General features: G+C 40.5%; 2 protein-coding genes across 6 annotated transcripts; one reads left to right on the top strand and one right to left on the bottom strand.

Annotated features, from left to right (window-relative positions):
• Window positions 1-412: 412 nt before the first annotated feature.
• On the bottom strand, window positions 413-14,466 carry GMNN (geminin DNA replication inhibitor). Of its 4 annotated transcripts, XM_050309324.1 has the most exons (8): window positions 14,239-14,463; window positions 9,781-10,139; window positions 8,175-8,239; window positions 6,393-6,491; window positions 5,879-6,011; window positions 5,122-5,204; window positions 4,932-5,042; window positions 413-3,374 (listed from the first exon to the last, which is right to left on the bottom strand). In XM_050309324.1, exons 3-8 carry the CDS (start codon window positions 8,229-8,231, stop codon window positions 3,189-3,191), a joined length of 669 nt encoding a protein of 222 aa, XP_050165281.1. In that variant the 5' UTR covers window positions 8,232-8,239; window positions 9,781-10,139; window positions 14,239-14,463; the 3' UTR covers window positions 413-3,188. The 4 variants fall into 4 exon arrangements, with proteins under 4 accessions (XP_050165281.1, XP_050165265.1, XP_050165290.1 ...); XM_050309308.1 differs by lacking the exon at window positions 9,781-10,139 and having other exon boundaries at window positions 14,239-14,466; XM_050309333.1 differs by lacking the exons at window positions 9,781-10,139; window positions 14,239-14,463 and adding an exon at window positions 8,676-8,755 and having other exon boundaries at window positions 6,393-6,540.
• A 3,093-nt stretch (window positions 14,467-17,559) lies between these two features.
• Window positions 17,560-25,219, top strand: CUNH6orf62 (chromosome unknown C6orf62 homolog). 2 transcript variants are annotated; one of them, XM_050313704.1, is made up of 5 exons: window positions 17,560-19,790; window positions 21,675-21,848; window positions 22,434-22,556; window positions 23,293-23,427; window positions 23,930-25,219. In XM_050313704.1, exons 1-5 carry the CDS (start codon window positions 19,662-19,664, stop codon window positions 24,053-24,055), a joined length of 687 nt encoding a protein of 228 aa, XP_050169661.1. In that variant the 5' UTR covers window positions 17,560-19,661; the 3' UTR covers window positions 24,056-25,219. The 2 variants fall into 2 exon arrangements, with proteins under 2 accessions (XP_050169661.1, XP_050169652.1); XM_050313695.1 differs by having other exon boundaries at window positions 17,564-19,790; window positions 21,672-21,848.
• Window positions 25,220-27,120: the final 1,901 nt, after the last annotated feature.

Raw genomic sequence — 27,120 nt, 5'->3', positions numbered from 1 at the left:
TGCCCAGCCAAGAAGTTATGGTCTAATTTACTTCTCCACATGTTATCTTTACTACAACAGGTGTTTACACTAAAATTGTTATTTTTGCAAAATCAATTTTGAGTTCTTCCTTACATAAACTATCCACCCACCCCATAGTTTGCTTGCCCCTGCTAGTCCCTGCACAGCTGTTCCTTCTTGAAATATGTGACACCTGCAAACAGCCCATCTTCCTCCACTTCACTCTTCCATGTCTGAAATTGTCCTGTTTGGACTTGCACATTTTAATAGGAGAAGTGCTAGGACATAGTAGATGCAGCCTTAGGATACTTCAGTGAAAAAGAAAATTGTGTCTGTACCTTCTGCAGTGAAAAGGAGTCAGCATGCTGATTATGGTGCATTATGACTTCTTGGAAAGAATCACATTCTGCAGTTAGGTTATAGAACTGATAACTTTATTGTGCTAGATAGAACATTCTCTGTAATTTAGCTGGATATGAAATTTGTCTTTAGTGATGTTGATTTTCAGCTGTTACATAGCTATGCTCCAGTGGTAAATGAGAGTTTCCATATACACTTAAACAAAAATAAAATGTCAAATGGTTGTAAGAGAACTAATCACATCTGTATAATTTCTACACAATTGACATGCCTTTCACACATGAACACAAAACTCCTAGACTTACTGTGTAACAATGTTACTGCTTGCATGCTTAAAAAGCGCTCAGCAATTTTCACAACAAACAAAACTTGACCCTTTTAGAACATTTTCAAACAGCAATTAATGCAGTATCAAAACTTCCAACACCACTTTCATACATTACTATAACTTATATAATAGGCATAGACAGTGTTTCATCAAGGTTTAATGCATCTGCGACAAAGCACATATATGGGTTTTATTACTACGGCAGTTTGGCTCTCCCACTTGGCCTTCTCCTGCAGCATGGCTTTTTTCAGGAGTTTATACAGCAAACTCTTCTCTCTGCTAACAAGTCAGAGTTAATAAAACCCTAGTAGCCTTGGTTTGAAGCAGTAGGATTTATTACTGAATGCCACATGCCTTTTTGATGTAAGAAGTTATTCTAGTGCAGGTGGACCAAATGCTGCAATACATCCATAAGCCTACTTAAGGAACTCCCATGATTTATTCTGTACACAGTCAATTTCATCAGAAGTACAGTTCCAGCTTCTCAAAGGACTTTGTTTGTTATTTAAATAAAATCAATCCAGAAAAACCACAAGATTTAAACCTAATACGGATTCTTCTTGAGCAACCTGAAGATAAGACAGACAGAAATAGTGCACGCCAATTCTGGATTTGTTGTTTTCTGGCAGTTCTGTGTTCCAACAAAAGCACCTGTGTTACAGCAATTCACAGAGCAAGAGGTAAGAGAGTGGAAGAGTTGCACTTGCTGTCTGCTGTATTGGTCTGCCTGGCCTGCTAGTTATGCCACAGTGCTTTCTTTCCTTCTAAACTCTCTGCAAATGCAATATCCCTGATGTTTAAAAATAAAGCCATCTCTGAAAAAAATTACAGTTAACCATGAACAACCTAACTAAATTGAACTGCACAAAAACAATTATATCAAGATAAAATTTATGTTTCTTTATTTACTATTGTTGAACTACTTTGTCAAGGAGGTCGCTTAGAATCTGAGATAGGAGAGGTCTAAGTCACTTCACAAGTATTATCCCTTTCTCTTGAAGAGATAACCCAGGATTCTCTACAAAGCAATTACCAAGCATTCAGTTGTTTTTCTTAAAGAAAACAAATGCAAGTTAAAGGACACACCTTTATCACCTTTTCTGATCTGTGATGGAAAAGAATATGTCTAAGCAACCTCTAGAGCACAAATTGGAAGGTGTAATCTTTCATTTACAAAGTTCCCAAGAAAACATGATGCCTCGTTTTCTAGTTACCATACTTGAGGTGAAATGGAAGCCAGAAAGGAATATTACTTCCTACAACTTCCTACTTCCTTCTGACATTCCCTGGATGTCACAACTGAAATCAGTTGCAAAACATCTGTTCAGTTACCAACAGCCACAGGGAGTAAGACAGAAGGAATCTAAAGGTGCTGATCTGATAGCTCCAAAGACTCATTCATACGTAGCCTGAAGCAACCATCTTTGGCAAGGCCAGATAGATCCATGAATCAGGATCCCTCTCTGTCTCTTGAAAGCCACTCATCTTTAAGCCCTTCTCAAGCTATGGCAATGGCCACCGTTGTAAAAGCCTATCCTTAGAAGACCTTGTTACAGAACAACTGCAACTGGAAAACCTGTATCCAATTCAACTCTCCAGCCGCACTCCATACAGATGCCAGATAAAGTGCTCAAGATAATAAAGACTGCTTTTTATTCCTGTAAATTCTTCAGAACCTAATTACCTTGGTAAAAAGGTGTCTCATCTCTGGGTAAATACCAGGCATTGACTTTGCTTCCAGCATAGCTCTCAAGTGTAGGCTGCTTTGTCTCTACCTAATTTTCAGCACAGCTGCTACTGTGATCAAGAATGTTCCACCTTCTCTTTATAAGCCAATGAATGTATTAGTAAAAGAGATGGTCTAATACTTTCTACTGAAGCTTTCATCTCTACAACTTGCAAGAGGCTCCCTTAAAAGGCAGAGGAACTTATTTAAGACACCTGAAAAGCATAAATCTAACTAAATTTGAAATTTTGACTCTTACTGCTCATTCTTATCTTTCTGAAGCCTCACCAAAAAAGCATGCAAGTTTTCACTTCCCCCTCCATCCACCAAAAGTCACTCTGTTCTCCAGAATTCTGCAGGTCTAAAGAGTTAAAATCTACCCAGGCACTCCCTAGAAAACTTGAAAGATTCTATCTACAGTAGTCACAGTTGACTTAAACCCAGAATTAGCCATTTCCCACTCAATTAAGAGGCTGTTTTGGTAAGGCAAAGATTTATTTGTCAATGTTCATGAATTATGTCAGACCAACTGATAAGGTATTTACACAACAGTTGAAATTCACAGTATGTGCATTTCATACAAGCAACTATGTGCAGCCTGTAGTAAGTTTTCCATGCACGGTCCAGATACTCCCACTGCCACATAATGCCAGTTAAAAACACCAATATCTTTAACACTCCCACAAGAGTTTCTATACCTGAGAAGGTTTAGTATATCCTTTTAAGAGGAAGTCTGCAATTAAAAGCCACATACATAAGCCTATTTAAAGGTTGTCATTCCAGTTGCAAATGGTTTGCTTCCTTTGAAGCAAGATCTGATCTATTCTCCCCTAAGCCAGATGATACTTGTGACAGCCCTTCCTCATCTCCACAGTTACGCTCTTCATTTTCTCGTCTGAATTCCTCCAGAGTCAGATTGTCCAGTGTCTCAAGATTCTCTGGTCCTTGCCCAGTTAGCCTCTACAAAGAAACAGAGAACAGTGAACTTAATAGTTTTTCTACTTAATAATCAGTGAAACTAAGACTGCACACTGAATTAAGCAAGCTAATCACTTTCATTTGGAGGTTGTTCATATAATTAAAAACACTCCTAGCTCACAAAAAAATCTTAATACAAGTTCAACTCAAATTACTACCTCTAACTTGCAGACCACATTTGTTTTGTTGACTGTTAAGTTTTCTTAGGTTCTTCAGAAGGATGGGTTACCTTAGGCAACCTAAAATATGGGAAGCTGCTTCCCAGGTTAAATATTTACTATAGTACCATATAAGTTTTAGAAAAAATTACTGTACAACCAATTAACTCCATAATTTTTAATCGGAGATAATGAAGCTACATTAAGTCTAAATGAACTGTAAGACCCAGCAGTTTGTAGCACTTCAAACTAAAAGTTTCTCACCTAACCTGATCTAAGGAAGATAAACAGGGCTGTTAGAGGCTGTTTTTGAAGCTCAGAAGTGAACTTAGCTGTTGAAGAACTCTACAGACATTTCTAACTACATTAGTTCAACTCCTCAAGTAATGTAATTTCAGCCCATGGGTTTATCACTAACAAGCAGTACTCCCTGAATATAAAAAAAAAAAAATTCAAGTGTAGCAAATTAGCAGAGTCTTTCAAGGCTGATCTAAATAATTGCATTAACTGAAAAATAATTTGATGAAGGTTACTTCTGATTAATCAAGGTGCTTTCAATATTTCATTTTGTTTCCACCTCCCCAGTCTAGTCATCACAGATTTAAAATATTTGCCTGGCTTTACATCCCAGCTGAGAGCTGCAACCCTGCAAAAACAAGCTAGCTGATAGCCGTGGAAACTTGATGTTCAAGTTATCTATATATTTATTACAGCTTCAGAGGCTGTTACAGAGAATCCATTCCTGATAGAGGAGTCATGGAATTAGTAACACAACTACCTATGCCCAAGGAATTCTCAGAGGGAACTTGAGATTTTCAAGTTTAGGAACTTTATAGACTTTATGCCCAGCCCTTTTTGGTCCACAAAACTGGCAATGCCTCAGTGAAACCTTGACTTTAAAGAGCATGGTGTTCCTTTCTCCCTCTCACTGCTGTACTCTGTGTTCCTGTTTCAAGTTCAGTTCCTTAAAGGATCAGCAAGTACAGGCACTTCATTTAGCCATCAGCCTCACACAACCTCCTAAGCATATTTTATATATAAATATAAGCATAATTAAGTAATCTCAAAAAATTGAAGATACACCCTTCCTTCCCTTGTCATCATCTCCTGTTATGAAAGTAGGCTGAATATCCCCTTCAGAAAGCATCAGTCTTAGTATTTTCCCATTACTCCTGTAGGTTCTAAAGTGGGAAAAACTCATCCCCTAAAAGGAGCTTTATGCCTCTAGAATTAGAGCAATCCTGCAAGAAACAGTCAAGCAGCAATTTAAAATGAAGAGTCACATGAGCACACAGAACAGAAGTCATGATTCATTATAAAAACCTTTGTTGGTTTCTCACTTTTTCATTCTACAATAGTAACTGAAAATTGCTTTAATTACCTCAATCACACTGGTCATGTAATGCACATGTTCAGCGAGGGACATGAGCTCTTCATTTTCTTCTTTTAGGCGGGCAATTTCACCATCCTTCTGTTCGATTTCTTTGTGCAACTGAGTTCAAATAACAAAAATGTTAGAAGAGGAAGACAATAGCCAGTACTGAAGTACTTGGTTATCTTTCAGTAGTTACCTTTTCATTTTCTTGAAGCACTTCATACAGAGCCTTCCTCCTTTCTTCAGCCACTTCTTTCCAATACTGAGGAGAAGGATCTCCTAAAGTAAGAGGCTACAGTAAGTCTGTGCTAAGACTGAATTGTTGAACACCTGACAATCTAACATATACAAATATCCTATGAGCTGTGATACTAAGAACTCACTCCATACAGCATTTTCAGAACTTAGCTGTAAGACTACAACTAATGACATAAGCTTACAGGAAACAGATGCTACACTGCATTAATGGTTGTGCAGACAGCACTTTCACAAAGGTGCCTCAAGCATGGTAGCAGGCTCTGCAAGATGGTCACATTTGCAAATGTCGGTCTTAATGTGTACTTTGTGGGAGACAGAAGTCTTATTCCCAAGTCACTGTCCATGCTGGGCATAATGGTTCTCAGAAACTGCACACACAGCACACTGTGCCAGAACAGGCCTTCATTTCAACTTAATTATTAGTCACTAGACAACTTATAGCCCAGCCAAAGTAACAAACTAAAAGACTTCTTAACACTGCTGCACACAATGGTTCTCAGCTACTGGTTGCCATAAACTCAAATATTAGATATCTATATTTGATACTACAGAGGACAAGTATCATCAATTCCTGCTAGGCATTACAAAAAGCCACAAAGCCCTAATCTAAATGACAAAGAAACTCTTTCAAGTTGTACTCCAACAGCAGCATAGCATTTTAAGTGCAAGAAAACATTTCAGAAATTACTACATACCTTTCATCATGAGATCTACAGCTTGAATGACATTGTCCTCATTTTCTTGCTCCTTGTCCAGAGACAGCTCAGCATTACAAGCCTTTGAGGCAAACTTGTTATTCCAGAGTTTCCTTTTGACTGAAGATTTCTTCTGCATAAAACACAGGCAGCTTTAGCTTCAGAGCAGCATTTCAGCTTTTATAGAAATACAAACTTCCAAGTCTGCTCACTTATGACTGTAAATAAGTCTCTACAAGTCCTGCTTTCTTCACATTATAGTTCTAGTTTACCAACATCTTCCTTGATATCCACAGATTTACCAAAATAAATGTCTCAGAAATTTTTCCTAAGTACTGGGAAATTGCTAGTTTTTAATATGATTTATTACTAAAATAATAGAAAACTTAAGCTACGTCACACTAATTAGCAGATTACATTTTTTCAGATATATTATTTTTCAGCTAAAAGCTCAAAAGCATTTCACTATAAGTCAAAATAATTACACATCTACAGATTATCTTTTATTTCATACCTCATTGTATCTGCCAACCAGGCTACCTGCTGCTGAAGGCTGAATCATTTTAAGAGTCCGTCTTGGGGAAGCAATGCATGTGGTATCTGTGAGGTACTTCTAAAAAGAGAAATATGGTCCAGACAGTTGCCTTTCCTCTTTACACAAACTGAAAATCAGGAATTAGTTATGCTTCCATTATGATAATGCGTGGGTATTCTTTTCAAGACAAAGACATGAAACTCTGGTCTATGTTAAGGCTTTTGTAAATAAGGGGATCTAGTTATTTGTAGCAGAGAGATCTTAATCTCATGAAGCAATGCTCAGTCCCTGCCTCTTAGTAAACACCTTCATAGCAGAACTTGAACAGATCTTATAGTAGAAATATTCTGACTATATTTCAAGGCCAGTTACAGTGTTGAACTTTAGCTAGAACTCTCAAACTTGCATTTCAGAGCAGCAGCATTAGACTCTTGGGGACAGAGACAAAAGTGACTGCAATTGCATGCTTAGGTGGTAAAGTCACAGACATCACTTCAGGCAGTAGCTGATTTTGTTACCTGAGGACACAGTCAAGAGGTGCTCACTTAAACAGCTGTATTACTTTGATTATCCATTAAAACGGATCAAAAGCTTCCCTGCTTCGATCCAGACAGACTATTGTTTTGTCCAAACGGTATGTTTATCAACCCTCCTATCACGCATAAATACCTCTTTCCGGCACTGAGGCTTTCTGATTGGGTTGGTTACACTGCCACCATGGGACAGCAAACAATGGCAGACAACCAAGCAAGAATAGCCAGAACACAATGCCACACCAGCGTGAGAAAGTTACGATTCACACCGTACTTCATATGACACAAGTTCGCCTTTCCCACGGTAGTTTCTGCCACCAATTATCCTACTGTTCAACTCAAGGACAAACATTAACTGCTGTGGGAACAAGAATCACACTGTGTGTCAGACACCGCTTGCTGCTATTGAAGGTTAGTTAAGTACATTCTGCCAAGAAGTTATTGACCAATACTGGAGTTAACCCATTGAAAGTGCAAAAAGCCACACCAAAGAATTTATACAGTAGAGATACTAAGGGACAAGACTGCTGTGTGTGTAAGTCAGACTTACCAATTGGCAATTTTCTTTAACACCAGAAGTTTTCATTACAATCAATATGCCTCCTGACATGAGGACTACTAGCCTCTGTTATAGATGGTATTTGTACAATTCTGATTAGGGCCTACATTATAAGGTTTGTACAGGAATAGGTACAAACTTCAGTAACTTATCACTCAAGCCTCAAAAACCTAAATCTTTCAAGCATTTCCACCAAATCCTCCTCCTCTGATTCAGGAGGGTGACTTTGGAAGCCAAACTGCCTGCTTGAATACTTCAGTTAAAGCATGCTCAAGTCAAGAGAGATTTAACTCACTTTGTGAGTTCATCCCTATAAAGGACAGATTACAGAACCTATTCTACAACCCCTCAGCAGCCAGACAGATTCAGCAGGCAAGGGCACACAGCCAGCACCAAATAAACCCTGAAAAAAATCACGTGGAGAGACAGTAAGCTCAGTGTCAAAGTAAAAAGGACCTACTGAGCAACAGGAAAAAAGTAGTCATAAGCACACATGCCCAAGAAGGACAGCATGTTCCCAAGCCACACAGCCAGCCAGGAGGCTGCTCAAGCCAGCTAGACATAAGCCAGGTGGAAGCACATTGCGATAGACTCCTCTGTATTTCTTCAGTGGATATGAGGCTTGTGCCAGACAGCAGGTGCTAGCCTTCTAGGCTTTAAAGCCCATACCTGCAGAGATCCCGATGATTTTTCTGCAGTCAGTTTCTGTTTCATTTTGGAATGCATAGGATCAACTGCAAAACAATAATTAAAAAAAAAAATAAAAAAAGTAAAAAAAATTAATATAACATCCAGCTGCAACCGAAGTTTGGGGAACACTAGCTACAGACCATTACAATTTCGGTTTATCAGCTTCTATAACGGCCGCACACCCCAAAAGGCTGGGGGATGGGGAGGGCACAGGGGACACCCGCCACACGCCCGCCCCGCCCCGCCCCTCCCTCCGCGCGCCGCCGCGGCCAATGGGAGCAGCCGGGCAGGAGCGCGCCAACACCCAAACGCGGCCGGGAGCGCCCGCGCGCACCCCCACCCCCACCCCCACGGCTCCAGCAAGACGGAGAGCCCCGTCCCTTCCTCTCTCCCTCCCAACTCGTCTCCCGATCCCAATCCCACCGCCGCCGTTTCCCTTCCTCGCTCGCTCGCTCGCTCCCTCCCTCTGGCCCTGCTCACCGGCGGCCGCTCCCACAGGATCCCTCAGCGCGCGTTAGCACCACGAGCCCTGCTCTCGCGCCCGGCCCTCCTCTTTAAGGAGCGCGGCGGTCACGTGAGCCGCCGGCCGCCTTTCGAGCCAATCACGGGCCACGCTCGCCCCCCCTGCTCTGCCGGCGGAGCCCCGCCCCCAGGGCCTTGGCGGGGGCTGAGGGCGGTGGGGGGAGTGCGCTGAGCTGTTTGTTGGTTTTCGGATTTTGGTGGGTTTTTTTGGGTTTTTTTGGGTTTGTTTTGTTTTTGTTTTTTAAATAAAGTTGTACCAAAGCAAATTTAATCACCTCTCCGCTTTATTGTCATCGCAGTCTAAACGCAGCCCAACCCGCAAAACCGGGGCAGAAAATTTAACGGTGTTAAAGCCGCCACACCTGATACACAGTAATAATTTTATACATGATACAGGCTACGGCTCTTATTAATTATGCCTGAGGTATGCAGTTGAGTTTGTTAGAGGCCACTTGACACTTAAGTTCCTGCAAATATTTGCACATTTATCTGTTATTCATGCTAATAGTATCTTTTGCTGACTCCTGAGTAAACATTTGTAGAGTTAAGGACGTTCCTTGTGTCAAGGTTTCATAGAGCAGCTGTCAACATTTTTTCCAAGCAATACCATGGAGCTATTAGAAATTAGGATAATTACAGAGAGAAGTATTTATTTAGCATGCCACACTGTTAATCCTCTATTTGGAAATAAACTGTATGGCACTTATCAAAATTTATTAAGCATGATGAAAGATGAAAGGCAGAACATTAAAAATTACGCATTAGGAAATATTTAAACAAGAATAAGGAAATAAAGCTGATCTCTCTTCCATAAACTTGTTCAGTCTCCCATTGACCCATTTAAATTTGCATTGTCCACAATATCCTTTGGCAAGTCCTTCTAGAGCTCAAATAACCATTGTCTGAAGAACACCCTCCTTTTTTTTTTCTCTTTGAACCTGATTCCTGTACTGGCCCTTAATGTCCTCTGTCCTTGGACTGGAAGAGACAACAAACAATCTGTCCTTATCTAGGCCACAATTACACAGACTGACCTCCAGTTCTCTCTCCCAGGTCTACTTACATATTCCTTACATGAAAGCTGTTCCATCTTCCTGGTCTTTTGTGAAATGTATGCCATTTGATTTCCCTTTTTAAACACTGCTGAACACTGAGACACACTTTTGTGGAAAAATCTGCCATAACTCTGAGATCCTGTTCTTGAGTGATGATCAGTTCAAAGTCTGTCATTTGATATGTGAAATTAAAATTCTTTTTCTTATGCTTTGATATATTCTTTGTTTATCCACATTGATTTTCATTGCTGTATTCATGTGCTACCCAATTCCATAATGCCCTTCTGCAGTTTTTGTCAGCTTCGTTCCCGCTATCTTGAATACAATAGTGTCATCAGCAAACTGTCACCTCAGTTGGCTTTGTCTTCTGTCAAGAAAATGAAAATAACACATGCAGAATGTCTATCTAAATTAATATTTTTCTGTTACAGTACTAAAAAAAAGCTCATGCTCCTAAGTTAGTTTAATTCTTGTGGATTCTGGAAGAAAATTTGAAATTTCCATGTCTCAAAACAGTAGTAGATATGCTAAACTCTGGTTAAATATATGCATAAAATCTTACCAGCATTAAATCTCCTTCCAGAAAAATCTGGACACAGGTAATGTGTACATAAACACAATATAAAAACATTTCTGGTTTTATATTTTATGTATTTTTATACAGAAATATAAAAATGCAATAAAAACATCATATGAAACATTGAAAGTAGATGCAAGCATAGATTTATGCGCACTGTGTATGTTTTATAGCTGTGATAAAATTTTTGTAAATACTATGTTTTCAAGTGAAACTTTCTCAAATATTACCTTTTCAAAATTCAGATTTAATTCACAGAAAGTTTTCCAGTGGACTTACAGTTCAGAAATGGAATAACTACTTTTAGAAATGTTGGTAATCAGAAAGGGCCAAGGTAATGGGAGATAGTTCTGATGTGACAATTCTGCTTGTTTTCCCTTTTAATTTGTTCCTTGCTGGAGGCATACAATCTGGAGGTTTATTACAAAACTGCCACTCCTTCAGTTTATCCACCTGAAGAACATGTCCTCTTACAAACCACCACGTCTCCGAGTTCAATTTCTTCAGTTTGAAAGGGTTGTAAAGAACCCTGTCACCATCTCAGAAAGAACACTGAGAGTTTATTATTAGCAGCCTATTCATAGTCTTAATTATGTGAAACCAGTATAATTGTATAAAAATCTCACAAAAAAAAAAAAGTTACTTTATTGTAATAATTCCCATTTTGGTGGCCCAAGGTTAAATTTAAATAGGGATTAGAGCATTTTTACATGCAAAAATCTGTCAGCCCAATGCTAGCAGAATATATTTTTCTTCAGATTGGGTGCAATATAATGCATTTCAGCTTGTTTCATAAAAAATAAAACTCCCTGTCATGAATACTTATGACTATTTGCACTTCAAGTGAGCCTAAGCAAACACCCCAAGGTTTCCCATAGAGCTCAGCCAATTTGTTAGATTATTCACAGTAGCAGAGAATGTGTACTTTTAAAAGCTTTTATCCTCCATTGCTACTGATAAATGTTATCAGTTTTTACAGCAAATGACAACTGGAAAAAAAAAAAAGCTTCTTGGATGACTTCACATGCCTGGGAATATGGGAATAGGTGGGAAAGCATTATTTGGTCTCCAGCAACTCAAGGCTCCTGTCTTGCTTAGATGCCAGTGTGTGGAAACTTCCTAAGCATAGCACAGAGTTTGGACTTGGCTATGTGAATCAAGTGCTGACAAAACTGTATTTCTTCTTGACAGTCACACTGTGACTTTTGCCAAGGCCTTTATTTTACTCTGCAGATAATGATCTCTCTCTAGGGTGCTTAAGGACTCTTTATTTCTACCTGCTACATTAAGTACAGGTAAACAACATTGCAATTTTTTTGTGCGTGTGTTATATTATTACATAAATATCATAAGTGTTTTCCTATTTATTAGTATTTAGTGTAAGAAACAACTGTAACTCTTTGAGATGCAGAGAACCACCACGCAGAGGGCCAGGAGAGCCAGTGCAGTGCTGAGCCTCTGACACACATGAATGTCTCTTCTCAGTCCTGCTCCGGGTGCAAGCCCTGAAACAAGGTCAGGGGAAGGAAGACCCGAGGCCGGCTTTGGGCTCTCTGAGTCAATAAACAAGACCTGTGGCTCTTACGGTGCCTTTCTGCTGTTCTCTTGGCCCTTCTGTCCAGTATTTATTTGAGGGATGAAAGGACTCCCAGCTATCCACCGGGTGACAGTAGATGGCAGCGTGGCATCATGCTTCCCCTCCCTCAGCCTCTTGTTTCTGGGGCGTTTCATCGTATAGAGGAGTGTTCCATGTGTTACCGAAAAGAAATTAAAGATTTGCCTTCTTTTCCCTAGGTTAATCAGTACGGATGGCTGCATGCTAATGAAACTCTGCATAAAGAACGTATTATATACACAGCACAGTCCAGGTATAATTCATAATGCAAGCCGGTTTTCAATGAATTATTGATTAATTGCTATTGATTATATATCTCCAGAGAGTACACAATTTTCTTGTATGAGAATGAAAGACTCTCCTGCGAATGCTGAACCTTAGTGCTCTGGAGGTGAAAGGTTAAAAGAAATATCTACATCTCACCTAGTGATTTCTTCCCTAGTTAAGAACCTTGTGAGTCACTAAGACACCCCTTAAACACTGTTAGGTCCTTAGCTTCTCAGCAATGGATTTACCTTGAAAAAAACATCATTTGTGTAGTGCCTTAAGATTTAAAAATTAAACATTCTCTATAAAGGATAGGATTTAATAATCTAAAACTACTTCCAAATCTGTTGACTAAAAATAAACAGAATATTCTTTACAGATTGAACAAATAAAACAAGTTGTTTCAAATTTTACCCTTACTCTTGCAAGAACCTGCTGACAAACACAAACCCTACATCGGAACATGACTATTTTTATTTTTATAGAAAAAACCAGGATAATAAAGACAAATGCATTTATACATCACTAACTGAAAACATAAGTTAAAGGTGACACAGCACAGTGGAAAAGAGCCAAAAGTCTTTCAGATACCAAAATACTTTGTCCAATGGAAATTGAATCGCAGGTATATGTACCAAGTACAGGCAGGGATCCTTGTTTTTAATGTATATTTCAGACATTTTAAAAATAAATGCAAAGTTTCAGAGACAGGACATGCATTTGTTACACCAAACAAATGGCCAAGCTATTAAAGAAATCATAATTACCATACTCAAAAGTGGCAATTGATTTGATATTTTGTTTGTGGAAGTTATCATCTCAGTAAAGGCACTGAGAACCTTTAGTTACTTTTAGTTATATTCCTAAATGTCAGGAAAGCACAAGCTGGACAAGTAGAAAATGAGAACACAGATAATCAAGCATATTTAAGTGTGTATGTATATATACACACAGACACATAATTATTAAGATGTAACAAATCCAGCAAGATAGTAGTTAAACTTTAGCCAAAATTTAGGATCAATACCTCACGTGTCCAAGAACATGCGTCCCATTTTATGACCACAGCACCCTGCAACTATAAAGTGGGACATAGGGAAGTGGTGAATGAAGCAGCTTAATATTGTACCAACAGCTGTGCAGTGGTGTGCTGGTTTTGACTGGGATACAGACTGGTTCAGTACATCATGTAAGGAGTGTTGTATGCATTAAACACTGACATTTCTTTACACAAAAGTATTCCTGTTATGCCTTAGAAACTAATGTTTTCTCTGAAGGCAGAAAAGAGTTAATTATTATATTCTGAAATATATGAAAGAGTTTTAATTACCACCTAATTTGTCTTGTTTGAATTTACAAAGAATACTAATTTATTTTTGTCTGGTACATAAATATTTGGCACTGAATTAATCAGAGTACTGTTTTTGAAGCAAGTAGCTTCAGGGCTGTTACTCCTCCTAACATATACAGCCAGTACAATATGTGTGGAAAGTATAAACAGAAAGATAACAGAATCCATCTCATCCCTTCCTAGCTATGACTGTAGCATCCATACCAATTTGCTACAATCTGTTAAAAACTAATTATTAATTAAAAATCATTAATTTTAAAGTAACTAATTATTAACCCAGAAATTAAGAGCAGAAGCATTAGAGTACAATTTTGCCTACAAACTTGTGAGCAAACATTTAATTCTGAAAACAGGAATCAGACTCTAAATTACACATATTTTAGAAAAAAAACCACAAAACAAAAAGTTGTTTCTATAAGGTTACCAATCTTTTTTAATTTAAAGAAAAAAACCCCACAAGCTATTATGTAACTGAGTGTTTTATTTCACTGAAAACAGCAAGGAAATGATAACATGGTGACTAGGAAATGCAAGTTTTTCAGAGCAGACAAGGAAAAAATATACCAGCAACGACATTTCTGAACTTGCAGTGCTTCTCAAAACATGACTCACTTTCCATCCCAAGGAATATAATTTTGTGACAAGGTCTTTCCTACCTTCACACGGGGTGTTGCCCATGCTGCTTGATTCTGTATTTCTCCAGGATGACAGCTGGAGAGTGTCACCCCCTGCTGCTGAGACCCAATTCTCTACAGGTCTGTATGCATCTGACTCCTCAGAGACTACAGGACTGCAGCTACCTGGTATGGTATCGTCCTCCTCACTCTGGGGGAAGCCTCAAGGACACCAGCTGATTTGTCTGTGCTGTGCTAACCAAGCAGAAGCTGACCCTCTCTACTGACTGTTTTGCTCAGCCTGGATTTAACATGTGCAGGAAACACTATTTTTGCTGTGCTAATGGGATTGAAGCCTGAAAAAAGAGAACTATTACATATTTTGCATCTACTGCCACAATCTACTTGTCAGGTTTATTTTGTATATCATGCACATTCCTCTCTTCTTAGTGATAGATCTTATATTATTTTAAATTAGATTTGAAGAGAGGCAGTTTGTCATTAGATAAAGTGTTATAATTGCAAAATACACACCAGCTTTCAGGTCCATAAGCTTGTCTTTTAAATGCTACAACATTGCATAACCAGTAAGAAGCATAGCAATAATATACAATTATCTAATCAAGAGAATTATGGATCAATAGCACATAGATATTTATTTTGCTAAGCCTTAACTCTCCATTCAGTACGAGATGTTACTTAATATGTTTAAATAAGCTGATGATATTTTTCTACCATATGAGCTTCATCATTGTGCATGATGGAGGAAAAGAAGCACAACTATATCAAAGTAGGACAAGACTCAGCTATTACTCATTGCTTTAATGGCAAATATTTCTGCACATATATGTATAATAAACATACTTGGGTTGGTTGAAGTACTCATTTATGTAAACATTGTCAGGATACCTTTACTAGCCAATGAGCCAAAAAAAAAAATCTTCACTGAGCTTGGTAAGAGAGGTAGTTGACTATATAAGGAGGAGCAGCAATCTTTACAAAAGGAACCTGCAGTGATTTCAGCTCCTCATCCCCTTCTGAAAGGTTGTGGAAGGATTTGAGCAGCCTGAGTTTGCAGAAGACAGCTGGTGGCTGCTTAACACGTAATACTTTGTACTTGATCTCCTGCTTCCTCTACACATATATATATATATGCATATATATATATATTTTCTAAATATATATATTCCTCTCCTCATAGCTCTTCTAGAAAGTCCTCCAGAAGAAAGACTGTTCTCATGCCAGCACCACATTTGACAAAATTTTTTGAATGCATTCTTCACCCTAGGGCTGGGCAGCTACCTGATCCCTTGTGACTACATCCCTGCACTCAAAAGGGCAGCTGGAGTTACTGGGCTGGAAGAAAACTCCTTCCTTTCTCCTCCGCAGGCAGGCAAGGTGCCAGTTCCCTCCGAGGGCCTTCTGTGCTAGGGCAATCCCCACGTCAAGCAGCGCTGCTGTGCCGAGCCTTCTTTGCATCTGCTGTGCCGGCACAAAGAGGGTCACAGGCCAAGTGTGAGTCACAGCTTAAAATAGCAGTGGGCACAAGACTGCAGCACAAAATGTCGTACGGGCCAGTACGGAAAACAAAACTGGAAAAAACTGGCTGGAAAAGCAGTTATCTAAATGCAGCTCTTGTTAAGGTCAGACTGATGTTATAGTTAAAAAACTCTGGCATTTTGAAATAGCCCAAGCAGTGCAGAGCTAATGTAATCCTCCCATTTAGCTGCCTTGCTTTTTTACCTCCAAATAAAGGGTTATTTTCAATAGGCATTGCCATTAGGAATGAAAAGCAATCTGTAAGCAGGTAAAAATTATCTGTTTTACTCTGTTCTTGTCCAAACAACAGAGGAATGTTGTGGGCAATGCCTGTGCCAGGGAAGACAAGATAGTGTTCACATCCGAGGGGCTGACTAATGCCAGGGGGAAAGACAATAAGGTCCAAGGACTGAAACACAACTGCTACATACAAGACAGGCAAGAGAGATGTGTCCTAGGGGAAGAGTGCAAAGGAAAGGTGTGCTATAGGGAATAACTAATAAGGTCAGGAGAGAACACAGGGAACCAGCAGAGACAAGTAAGAGCAGTGATTGGGGGAAAAAAGGCTGAAATCTCTTGGAGTTACTGAAGAGTGCCATTGCCAATGCTGCATGGGCTTTGAAACACAATCAAATGGGAGAGAACAGTGCCTGCACTTGTCTTCTGCCTGTAATCTTTGTAATATCGTTTCCGTTCCGGTGAGTCACAGGTGCCAGCTTCCAGGGAAAGGTGGGGGAGATGGCTTCACCCACCCTGGCAGCCTGCGCCTCGCTGTAGCCACACACCAGCAAGTCACCACCCCCTTGGCTCCCCGGCGCTCCAGTCTGGGTAATGTTGGGCAGTGAGGCTTTCCCTGGCACGCCCGAAGGAAGGCACTAGGGGTGGGCCAGCAGGCACTCAGGCCCGGTGCTGACATGGCAGTTCTCCCTTCTTGCCCTGGGCCTTCCGACAGGGAGAGCAAAGATCGCAGCAATTTGTGTCCTCACTTCGCTTCCATCGCTTCCGTTCCAGGTGTAAGCCTGTCCTTGTAGGGCAGAAATAAAAATGTTTACTTCTCTCAAAGGATTGGGTTTGCGTCTCTGGAACAGCAATTACTTATTTACAAACCGTAGCCAGCTTCCTTGTGAAGTGCTACGTCCACCACCGAGGAACATGGACCGTCACATAGGGGCTGGGTTGTGCGTGGGCAAGATCAGTGCTGGGGACGAGCCCATCGCCATTTCAGCTTCGAACACACGTTGGACTTTTATTGTTGTTTTATTTACAGTTTTACTTTGCGGGCGTGTGACGGACGGAATTACACAAGATGTGCCACTACAAGACTTATATACCCATAACATCACCACGCCTAAGGCTGAAACAAGTTTAGGTATTCCCTTAAGGTGACGGAATTCGGGACAGGGTGACGGAATTTGGGGAACAGGCGTTTGTGGTGGGATGCAGGAAGGAGGGCTGCCCCAGGCCGATACCACCTCGGGGCAGGGGGAGGGAGGAGGGGGGGTGTTCCCTCCCCCTCCGAGAACAGCGTTGAGCAGCCCCATCCGGGTACTTGGCCTGCGGGCAGTTACACGAGGAGTGATGGGGAGGGGGAAAGGAGGGAGGGAAGAACATAGAAGTACGGCCCAGATTCCTGGCGTGGTGAAGGCTCGGAGATGCTCCAGATTTCTGTCGTACTCCACCTTCTGCCTCTTCCGACAAGGCTTGCCAGTGGCCACGGAGGCTGAACTCTTCTGCCGCGAGCACACGATTCCCCCCCCCCGGAGACGCAGGCGTTTGGTACGCGCCGGCAGAGCGGTCAGGGCGGCGCCTGTGTGACTCAGGCGCTGCCATTTTGAGGGGTCGGTGGTGCCTGCGCAGCTTGGTTTGGCGCTCGCTCCGTGCCGAGGCACAGGCGCTCCCGCACCCTCCCGTCCGCTCCTGCCGTCGCCTCCGAGGACGCCTGGGCGAAGAGCTGCTCTCCTCAGCCCTTCTATCCTTCTCCTGGCCGTACGCGTAGTCCTCCACCGCTTCTCCGGAATTTCTATGCCCGCCGCCCTCCTCCGTAGGAGCCGCTAGCGCAGGGACCGCGTCCTCCTCCTCGTTCCGCCGCCGCCTTCGCCTCTTCCTCCTTCTCCTCTTCCGCTCTCCGCCACCATTTCCCCACTCCCCGGACCCGGGGCGCTGAGCTAGACTATGGGGACCAGGTCGGGGCCGAGCGGCGGCAGAGCGGGCGGCCCGGTCACCGTGTCCCCTGCGGCAGGGATGGGGGGGCTCCGCGGCTTCGTGGCTTTATCTTGACATGGCTCCTCTCCGTGCTGCCAGCAGCGCCGCCGCCTCCTCCTCCTCCACTGCTCCTCCTGCGCCCGCCGGCTGCGGGTAGAGAGCGGCCACGGCCCCGGGCTCTCGTCGGAGCCTCTCAGTCTCTTGCTTAACTGGGGGGGGGAAGGTTTCGGGAGGGGTTCCTTTTGTTTTGTTTTTGGTTTTCCTTTCTTTCTTCTCCTTTCTCTCCAGACAGAGAAGGGAGGGGAATACTTTTTTCCCCCCTCCTCTTCTTAACCTGGTCCGACGAATTGCTTAACCTAAAAACTTTTTAACCCCGACTAATCAAACACCTGTGGTGGGGGAAAAAAAAAATGTCTGGAGAGAGGAAGAAAATAACCTGATAATTGGGGATTTGCTTTTTTTTTTTTTTTTTTTTAAGGGCGAGGGAGGGTGTTTTAGAGGTTTAAAATTGCAACGCAGATTTGCAATTGAACAAACCTTGCAAAAAAAAAAATATTCACACTGAAAAGCAGGAGCAAAAAAAAAAAAAAAAACCAAACCACTCCATGTTTCCCGAGTCGTGGCCATGAAGTGAGAGGGGAGAGACGCGGTGCTGCTGTGGGTGTCCCGCCGCCCCGGGCGCTGCCGCCCTGTTTGCTGAGAGGGGCCGAAGGGAGAGCCAAAGAGCGCCGGCCATGCACAGCCTCGGCTGACCGTGCTCGCAGCCGCAGAGAGAGAGAGAGAGAGAAGGATCCCCGGGGGATCAGCAGCCCAGGGAGTGTATGAGGTGTCGGGGAATGTAGGGCTCTCCCAGTGTTAGGGAGCCCGGGTTTGGGGCACCGATTCGGGTTTTAGTCGCTAGGTGAGATAATACTGTCCTTCGAACCCCTGTCTGCCCCTTGTCAATGGCCATCATGATCCCTCTCCTCTTTGGCAGCAGTAGCCTCAGGGCAATGATGAGCAGGATGAAGTTAGAAATGACTCCGCTGTCTTTTCTCTTTGCTCCCCTGCGAACCAGCGCTGTGTTGTCTGTAGTTGATTTTGTTGTTGTTGGCAGAGAAATGTCATACTTCCCGGGTTGTGCACTCTTCCTTTGCACCCTTTTCTCTGCTCTCCACCAAGTGTAATAATTCTAAAGAAAAAGACGGGCAACATAGCAATAGTGGAAGGCTGAGAATAATAATCAGTAGAGTCATGAATCTGGCTGGGGTAAAACGCAATTTGTAATTTCAGCTTCGGGTTTTTTTTTTTGTAAGCAGAGCAAAAGTACCCCCCCATGGATTGGGCTTGTGCCAGTTGCTTTTTATTGTACACATAAATTGTGATAAGATTTGTTTGGGGCTTGTTTTTTGGTTTTTTTCTTTCATTCTTACCCCATTATTCCTGCGGCTAAACTGTTCAAATTTTTGTCTTCAAAATTCTTCGGGTTTTTTTCTTGGTTTATTGTAAAACCTCTTGTCCAGGCATGGCTGGACAACTGCTTACTTTGTTTCCTGACCCCTCCAATACGACATTTTCTTAAAATATTGCCTGAGGTGCGGTTTTGGGTTACATTAGCGTTTGATCTATTCAGTCGTATTAGCAGGAATCAAAACGACTTGTTTCTGTTGTACTTGAGTCTTACGAAAAGGTGCCCATAGTTTAGCGACAGTTTCCAAAGGCTTTAGTACCACCTGTATTACAAAATGGGGGACCCAAACTCCCGGAAGAAACAAGCTCTGAACAGACTTCGTGCTCAGCTTAGAAAGAAAAAAGAATCTCTAGCTGACCAGTTTGACTTCAAGATGTACATTGCCTTTGTGTTCAAAGACAAGGTAACTTGGTTTTAATGTGTCTCTCTGTGTTGTCTGTTGCATGTTAAGTGTACTGTGCAAAGTCTTGGTGTCTGATTGCATCAAACGTTTTATCCTTGATAGATTCCGTTGACTTCTTAACATTTATTGTTTTAATCGCTAATTGCTATAATATTTACTTAGTTCGTGTTTGCCATTTCGGCTCTTTGTAGGTTGTAGTTTTGTAACGCAGAGGTTGCCGGTGCGCAACCATTAAATGGTTACTTGGTAACTTCTGCATTGGGTAGATATTTTTCAAAGTTAACACTGTAACTTGTTAACTGTAATTGGGCTCTAACTTGCACCATTGTTGGCTGTCAGCGTTTGAGTTGTGAAGGGAGAGCTGGCTGGGGCGATCGCCGAGTTACTGCTTTTATCTGGTGAAAGCAGAAGGGAGGACTTGGCATTTGAAGGGAGGAGTCGCAAAATGGGATGTGGAAATGGCCCAAGTGCGCACGCATATGTGAAAGTGCTTCTACCATTTTGAAAGGGAGCGGGGAGGGCACAGTGGAAATCTCCATTTGCGTGGCTACCTCTGCCGCTGGATACTGTGCATCCGGGTGGGGAGCCGGGTGATATTTCTAAAGCCAGCTACAGACCCACAGCTGTAGGAGAGTTTCCATCTACAGACGGTGAAGAAAAGTAGGTGCTTGTAGGAAGTGAATGCGCTGAAACAATGATGAGGAAGTGAAGAAAAAAGCAAATGGCATAATACACGAAATGCACGTAGATGAGCACTGGAATTGTTTAATCCCCTCAAATGTACAGTTTTTTTGCATTCACTGTAATAATTATGTGTTTTTAGTAAAGACTGGTTCCTGAAAAGCTTTGAAAATCTTTAAAATTTCTGAGTTCCATATGCTTTTGTTTGTCAGTCCTAGTGCAAGCAGAGGTGGATATGTGTGGATATAATTTCAGGGTGTTGACTCATAGTAATACAGATACGAATGTAAGCAGTGCCAACAGATTTTCTTAGATGACACAAGTTTAACGCTTTTAGTTGAACAATTCATACAACTGTTTGGTTGCTTTGTAGAAATTTGTTGCAAATTCCTTTGCTTATATCATAGTGAACTTGAAGATGTCCATCCCATACCAGATCGCTTAAAGTAGGGGTTTAGGCTAGCTTGGTCAGCAAATAGTTGCCTGCTATGTATGTTCTGATGAGGGGGGAGTGGAACATTATTTGGTAAAATATGCTTTGTCTGTTATGTAGCTCTTAAGTAGGTCAAGATTTCTCATGAGCTGTAAGAAAACTGTTAGAAACAGAAATACAACTTCAGGTGATTTTATGTACAGCAAAAACTTATTTCACATTCTCATGATGTTTCGGCCTTGCTTGAGATACTGCAATATTTGTAGTGAGTACAGAAGTTACTTAGCAAATTAAAATAGTCCTTCCTTGGGAGGATTATAGTTTATAGCTAACTTCAGATGGGATCTCAGTCACCTGCTGTCACCAAATGTGGCATTGAAAGACTTCACTTTTCATAGAAGACCAGCTATAAAAAATTGAAAAGGGAGGAAAATAGGTATTACTTGATTGGCAAAGGGAAGCTTGCACAGGGCTCTTGGTCAGCCCAAAGTCAGGTACTCTACTTGATGAAGCAGAAATTCTGTTAATGTTTAGGTACAGCTTTAATGTTTCCGAGATTAGTACGCAAATCTTTGGAGACTACAAAAATGTGTTCAACTTTTTATAAAAGTTGTTGGTCTGATTCAGTTTCATTTATAAATATTTGCATGTAAATTTTAGTGTGGTTTGTGTCAAAGTCCTAACCTGCGTGATGTGAACTTTATACATTTATAGAGAAAGGAGGGAAGTCTTTATGTAAGCTGTGATTTTTTAATTTTTTTTTTAAGAAGAAAAAGTCAGCGCTTTTTGAAGTGTCTGAAGTGATACCAGTCATGACCAATAATTATGAAGAAAATATCCTGAGAGGTGTGCGGGATTCCAGCTATTCTTTGGAAAGTTCCTTAGAGCTTCTGCAGAAGGATGTAGTACAGCTCCATGCACCCCGCTACCAGTCTATGCGCAGGGTAGGTCTTTTTACACTTGCTGAATCTTATTCTTTCAACACTTGTGCTTTTCTTTGTGAATCTTAAGGCTAATCCTGCCTTTTTTCTATCTTCTCAACACATTTGCAACATAAGGGTTCTTCAGCCTTGTGTTTTTGGGGTCTAGTTTGAAGGGTAATAAGAGCATATGTGTTTTAAAACAGTTTAAATATACAATGCTTAAGCTTTATCTTTCATTTATCTCATTCAGAGATAAGCCTTGGGAATTGCATCTTCTTGCCCTCTTTGTCCTTTAGTAGGCATGTGTTTATAATTTTTACAGTGCTCCTGTTGTACAACTAAGTGGGTTTGCTTTATGAATATTGGAAGGTAGACAGTCTTTGCTAATGTTTTCTTAAATTTGTAATTTACATTAACTGGCTACTGATACTAAAATTCAGTGGAAGGCAATGAAGACTTTAGTTGTGCTACGAGTAATACAAATGGAAAATTACATAAACATCATAATAAGTACCACCTCTAAATTATGTGCCTGTACAGATAAGTTGCTTATTTCTGTCTTTGATTATTGAAGGGAATATAAATACAGAATTTTACCATTCACAGGATGTGATCGGCTGTACCCAGGAGATGGACTTCATTCTATGGCCTCGCAATGATATTGAAAAGATAGTCTGTCTCCTGTTTTCTCGGTGGAAGGGATCTGATGAACCCTTTAGGCCTGTTCAGGTATTTGGTTTTGGTTTTTAACTTCAAAAAGTAACTCACTCCCGGAGGGGTTGATAAGTGCTCTCCTTAACCAGTAAGCTGATAAGGTATGTGACTTCTGTGGCTATTAGAAAGTATGCTATTTTTATTTATAAAGAAGTCAGTGTTTTGAATGCCAAATTCTGCCTCCTGTCTTTATGCACTGTTATATTAGTCCTTCCAAAATTCAAGCTTCCGAAGGACCTTTGCAAACGACATGTATTTAGAAATGCACACAGTGTGTTTGTATTTCTAGAAGTGAGTTAGCCTCCTAGTACAAATGAATCTTTGTGTAAATATGATGGTGTCATTAAGGTTCTGTGAGCATCCCAAGTTGCTGTATTTGATTGGATGAAAGAGGGTCTGAGATGGATGGAACCTTTGCATTATAATTTTCCTTAGAAATTGATGCACAGGGATGTTCTGGCACAACAAGGTAAATTGGGTATTATATCTGCAGTTGAAGTTGTACCTTTGAATTGTTGTACCTTGAATATGTCATTGTAATGACTAATGTCAGTGTTGGCAGAACGAAACTCGGGAATTCTTTAAATGGTGCCAAGACTCAAGTATGTCGTTGGTCCCCAGTTTCTGCTTTTCATAGATCAGAAAAGGAAAGAAACTAAAGTGGTTGTAAAGCCCCAGATTGAAAGAAATTAATATGTTACATGAGCTTTATCTTAATAAATATTTTACTCCCCTCCCTCACACCATGTAGGCCAAGTTTGAATTTCATCACGGTGACTATGAAAAACAGTTTCTGCATGTTCTGAGCCGAAAGGACAAGACTGGAATTGTTGTCAACAACCCTAACCAGTCAGTGTTTCTCTTCATTGACAGACAGCACTTGCAGGTAAGCTTCTTTTGTCCTCACCTTAACAAGTGTGTTTTAATCATAAAAAGCTTTTTCTACTTGGGAACATCAGTCATTTTGTTGGAAAATACTCAAGTAGAAAAATTGATCATGCGTTCATGATTGCGTTTTGGCAGTTTCAGAGGAAACTTACGCTATAAATAGGATTCATACACGCAAAAACTAACTATGGGCCCCACATGCATTCACATAGAATTAATGTTTTTGTATTAAAAATAAAATAAGTTCTAAAATAGACCTAGAAGTGTTCTGGAAAAATTAAAACATTGTTTTGATTTGGGTGATAATACAGAAATTATCCAAGTGAAGAATGAACAGAATAGCAAAACCATTTTATTCATTAGAGGTTGCAGACTAATTTTAAGTTCGGGCTGTTTATATGTATGAAACAGTGAATTTTAAATGTCTGTGGAGTCTGCCTATTAGTCCTGAGTTAACTTTTAGGTTTAATAGCTTTTCTTTGGGTTTTCTTTGCCTCTAGACTCCAAAAAACAAAGCTACGATCTTCAAGTTATGCAGCATCTGCCTGTACCTGCCACAGGAGCAGCTCACTCACTGGACGGTTGGCACCATAGAGGATCACCTCTGTCCTTACATGCCAGAGTAAGGTACTGGCCAGCAAAATGGGGAAGATCACAGAGTGCAGCAGTGGATTTTCACTTTCCTCACCACTTTATTCTTTCAGAATTTAGAAGAAAATGGACTCATGTTCAGAACACTATACATTGTGAAACTTGATCATCCTGGATTTTTTTAATCATTTGTATCTCAGAACTTTGCAATTTTTTTTTTAGATGTTTTCTGCATGGACCTTGTGAAAGAAAGGATGCTCTGCACACTTCTGCACTGCATCAGCATCTTGCTAAAATGTGAAATGAAGGGACTGTACATTGAAACAAATGTATCCGAAAGCACAAGGTGATCATTTGTGGTGGTGTTCCCATTTGTGCTGGTCATGCCCCCTAACATCTATAATGTTAACCATCAGTATTTGGAGGGTGAGAAGTGAATGTAACGGGTATAAAAGCCTTATAGCTTTGCTTTTAATGATTGTATTGAAGAGCACTATCACTTGTTTTAATGAACGAAAAAGTGGTTATTACAATAGGACATAAATGTGGGAAAGGAATCTTTCTTAAAAAAAAATGCATCTCATTTAATGTGTAGGCATTTTTTGCCTCTTTTGTTTTGCTTGGCCATGTCTAAGTTTACTGGCACTTTTGTTTTGGATCTCTTTCCCCAAGTTGCTGTGTAACTGTATGAAGGTATTCTTTTGAGTTGGATGCATTTATACAGATGAGGCAGACCTGGAGTCTGAAGTTGCTAAAGCAGCTCAAAAAAGGTAAAATAATAGCTGCAGAAACAATGTTGGTAGCGGATTATTTTTTCTTGAGAGTTGAGACTTGTAAACTTGCAGGTGAACTGTGCAGGAAATACTGGTTTCTAAAACATTTCTTATGGAAAACCCATAGAGGTTTTTTTTTTTTCTTTTGGAATAGACATTATAAACCAATGTAAAATAGTGTTTGGAGTGTCAAAAGTTGGTTCTGGCAGAACATTTTAAGATTGTGCAATTATAAAAGGAAGACTACTGTATAGTTTTGATGACAAAGAAGGCTCTGCTTAAAGGTTGAGTACTTTACTGGAATAAAACTGCATAAGCCTGCTCCCTTTGGGTAAAACTAGTGCTTACCTGTTTAAAACTTGTATTTAGCTTTTGTTTGGAATTGGAAAAAAAAATCGGAATTTAAATAAATTAGGTGAAAGATGACTGGTTTTATTTATGAAAATCCTATGAATTGAATTTCAATAATGTCTTAGGTCTTAATAGCATCCCCTATTGCAAACACTGAAAATGTACAGACTGCAAAATGTTTATGAAGAATAGCAAAGATTAATGGCAAAGGTGTTCTTCTGTGTGGGCCCTAAGTTTTGAAAGTACTTGCCAGAAATAATGGAATTACTTGGCATACTATTGTATTGGTACATGGGTATTTTTACTTCTTCAGTTACAAGTTCCTACAAGTTAATCTGAAGCACCCTAGAAACATACCACATAGGAGCTCCAACTTCACTTTCATAGATGCCATAAATTATAAAGAAATGTCTTGAAAATGCTGTTCTACAGAATGCTAAGACTTCCTAAAATATTTAGTAATTAACACACCTCCTAAAGTCACTGAAGATTTCCCAGCTTTAAGTGCCTCTTCTTTGAATGATGTGTAAGATATAATACCAAGGGTTTACGTGAAGCTTGAGATAGAAAACAAATTCCAGGCTCTTGAAACTTGAACATTCAAGACCCTACAAAACCTAAGTGCCACCCTTTGTTCTTAATTTGTCATCTTGGACACCATCTCACAAGAGTGAGAATAGGGCCATAGTTACCTTGGTTAGCAAAGCAAATGATGTAGTTCTTGCATTAGGAATTTTGGTTTTCTTCATTCTGATTTCTCTTAGCAGAAACCTCAAGATGTGTGCCTGAGTGGCTGTGTACAGTGCTTTTCAAGTGTCAGCAGTGGTACGATCCTTAGCTTTAATTCTCTGTATTACAGGAAACAACCCATTCAATGTAATCGTCTAAGACAGGCTGCTCATTTGTTCCCTGTGACAGTGATCCCAGATCAATAATACCATGCTTTCTTGGGAGAACCCAGTTAAATTAGACAAAACAAAAAACTGGAATACCAGTTTTGTTAAATGTAATCCGTTCTACCCAGCTAACAGACATTATGTTTTTGCTGTGCTATCGGATTGAGTTGATAGCCATCTGCATTGCTTAAGTAGTGGGGGGAAAAAAGGTAAAGGGGATCAGCAGGCTTCAGAGCATGGGAATCTTGGGGAGCGTATGTGCGTTTGTTCTTGTATTGTGTCTTTCTCCCCTTAAACAGAATGGCTTTTGAGAGAAGAGATTAAACTCTTGTTCCACTCTTCCTCAGTGGAGCTTTCAGGTTGATCTTAGACTTCTGTTTAGTTACTTCAGCAAAATGCCCTTCAGAATTGAATGAAAGCAGTTCATAATATCTAGCTTTTGGTTTCAGGCCCTCTTTATATCAGCTTAGTGGCTTTCTGGTAGGCTTTCTTTAAAGTGTAGGGTTTATTTCAAAACTAATATTTTCAAAGTACAGTTTGTCATAGTGTGCACCTAATTTGGTGTTCAGTGAAGCTGTTTGTAAATATAGAAAGGACTCTTGTGTAAGAATAATAGTTACTCCCTGCTGTCAGCTGCTTATGTGGCTACTTTGGATATGCTAATACCAATAATTGAAATACACTCAATATCACACCTGAATATGGAGTTTTAAGAGGCTGTTTTCTTGAGGATTTGTCCTGAGAACTTGGTAAGTGCCAGTAGGGCAGGGATAAATTAAGTAGATTGGAGCCCGTTAGATTTCTTGCATCTCAATGAATTGTCTGGTGAAGGGAGGCTTGTGTCAGGTGCTTCCTGCATGATGAGGGGAAGCTTCTTAAATGTTGTAGTTGGTATGTTTCTCACTTTTCAAGCTGCTTCAGCTGCACAAGAGTTAACAAAATATGGTAAGATAGAACTGCTGTACAAGTATTGCCAAAATGTAATAGGCCTGTAGCTAGTTTGTAGTTGATGCCCATTGTCACGTCTGTCTCAAACAAAACAGAAATCCCTTCTCAAAAGCTGTTTTGTTACACTAAAAT

The sequence above is a fragment of the Myiozetetes cayanensis genome, unplaced genomic scaffold (assembly GCF_022539395.1).
Source record: "Myiozetetes cayanensis isolate MyiCay16 unplaced genomic scaffold, myiCay2020 scf1, whole genome shotgun sequence".
Lineage (NCBI taxonomy): Eukaryota > Metazoa > Chordata > Aves > Passeriformes > Tyrannidae > Myiozetetes > Myiozetetes cayanensis.
This window is presented reverse-complemented; position numbering and strand designations above follow the sequence as displayed.

What these genes read in the sequence shown, in the direction of transcription:
- GMNN (XM_050309308.1), bottom strand. Translation starts at nt 14,260, where the DNA reads ATGGGCAACACCCCGTGTGAAG. An exon ending in GGGCAACACCCCGTGTGAAG is followed by an intron (nt 8,240 to 14,238) that starts GTAGGAAAGACC and finishes ATTGTTTTGCAG; the next exon opens with TTGATCCTATGCATTCCAAA. An exon ending in TGTAGATCTCATGATGAAAG is followed by an intron (nt 5,205 to 5,878) that starts GTATGTAGTAAT and finishes CTCTTACTTTAG; the next exon opens with GAGATCCTTCTCCTCAGTAT.
- CUNH6orf62 (XM_050313695.1), top strand. Translation starts at nt 19,662, where the DNA reads ATGGGGGACCCAAACTCCCGGAAGAAACAAGCTCTGAACAGACTTCGT. An exon ending in GCTACCAGTCTATGCGCAGG is followed by an intron (nt 21,849 to 22,433) that starts GTAGGTCTTTTT and finishes TACCATTCACAG; the next exon opens with GATGTGATCGGCTGTACCCA. An exon ending in TTGACAGACAGCACTTGCAG is followed by an intron (nt 23,428 to 23,929) that starts GTAAGCTTCTTT and finishes CTTTGCCTCTAG; the next exon opens with ACTCCAAAAAACAAAGCTAC.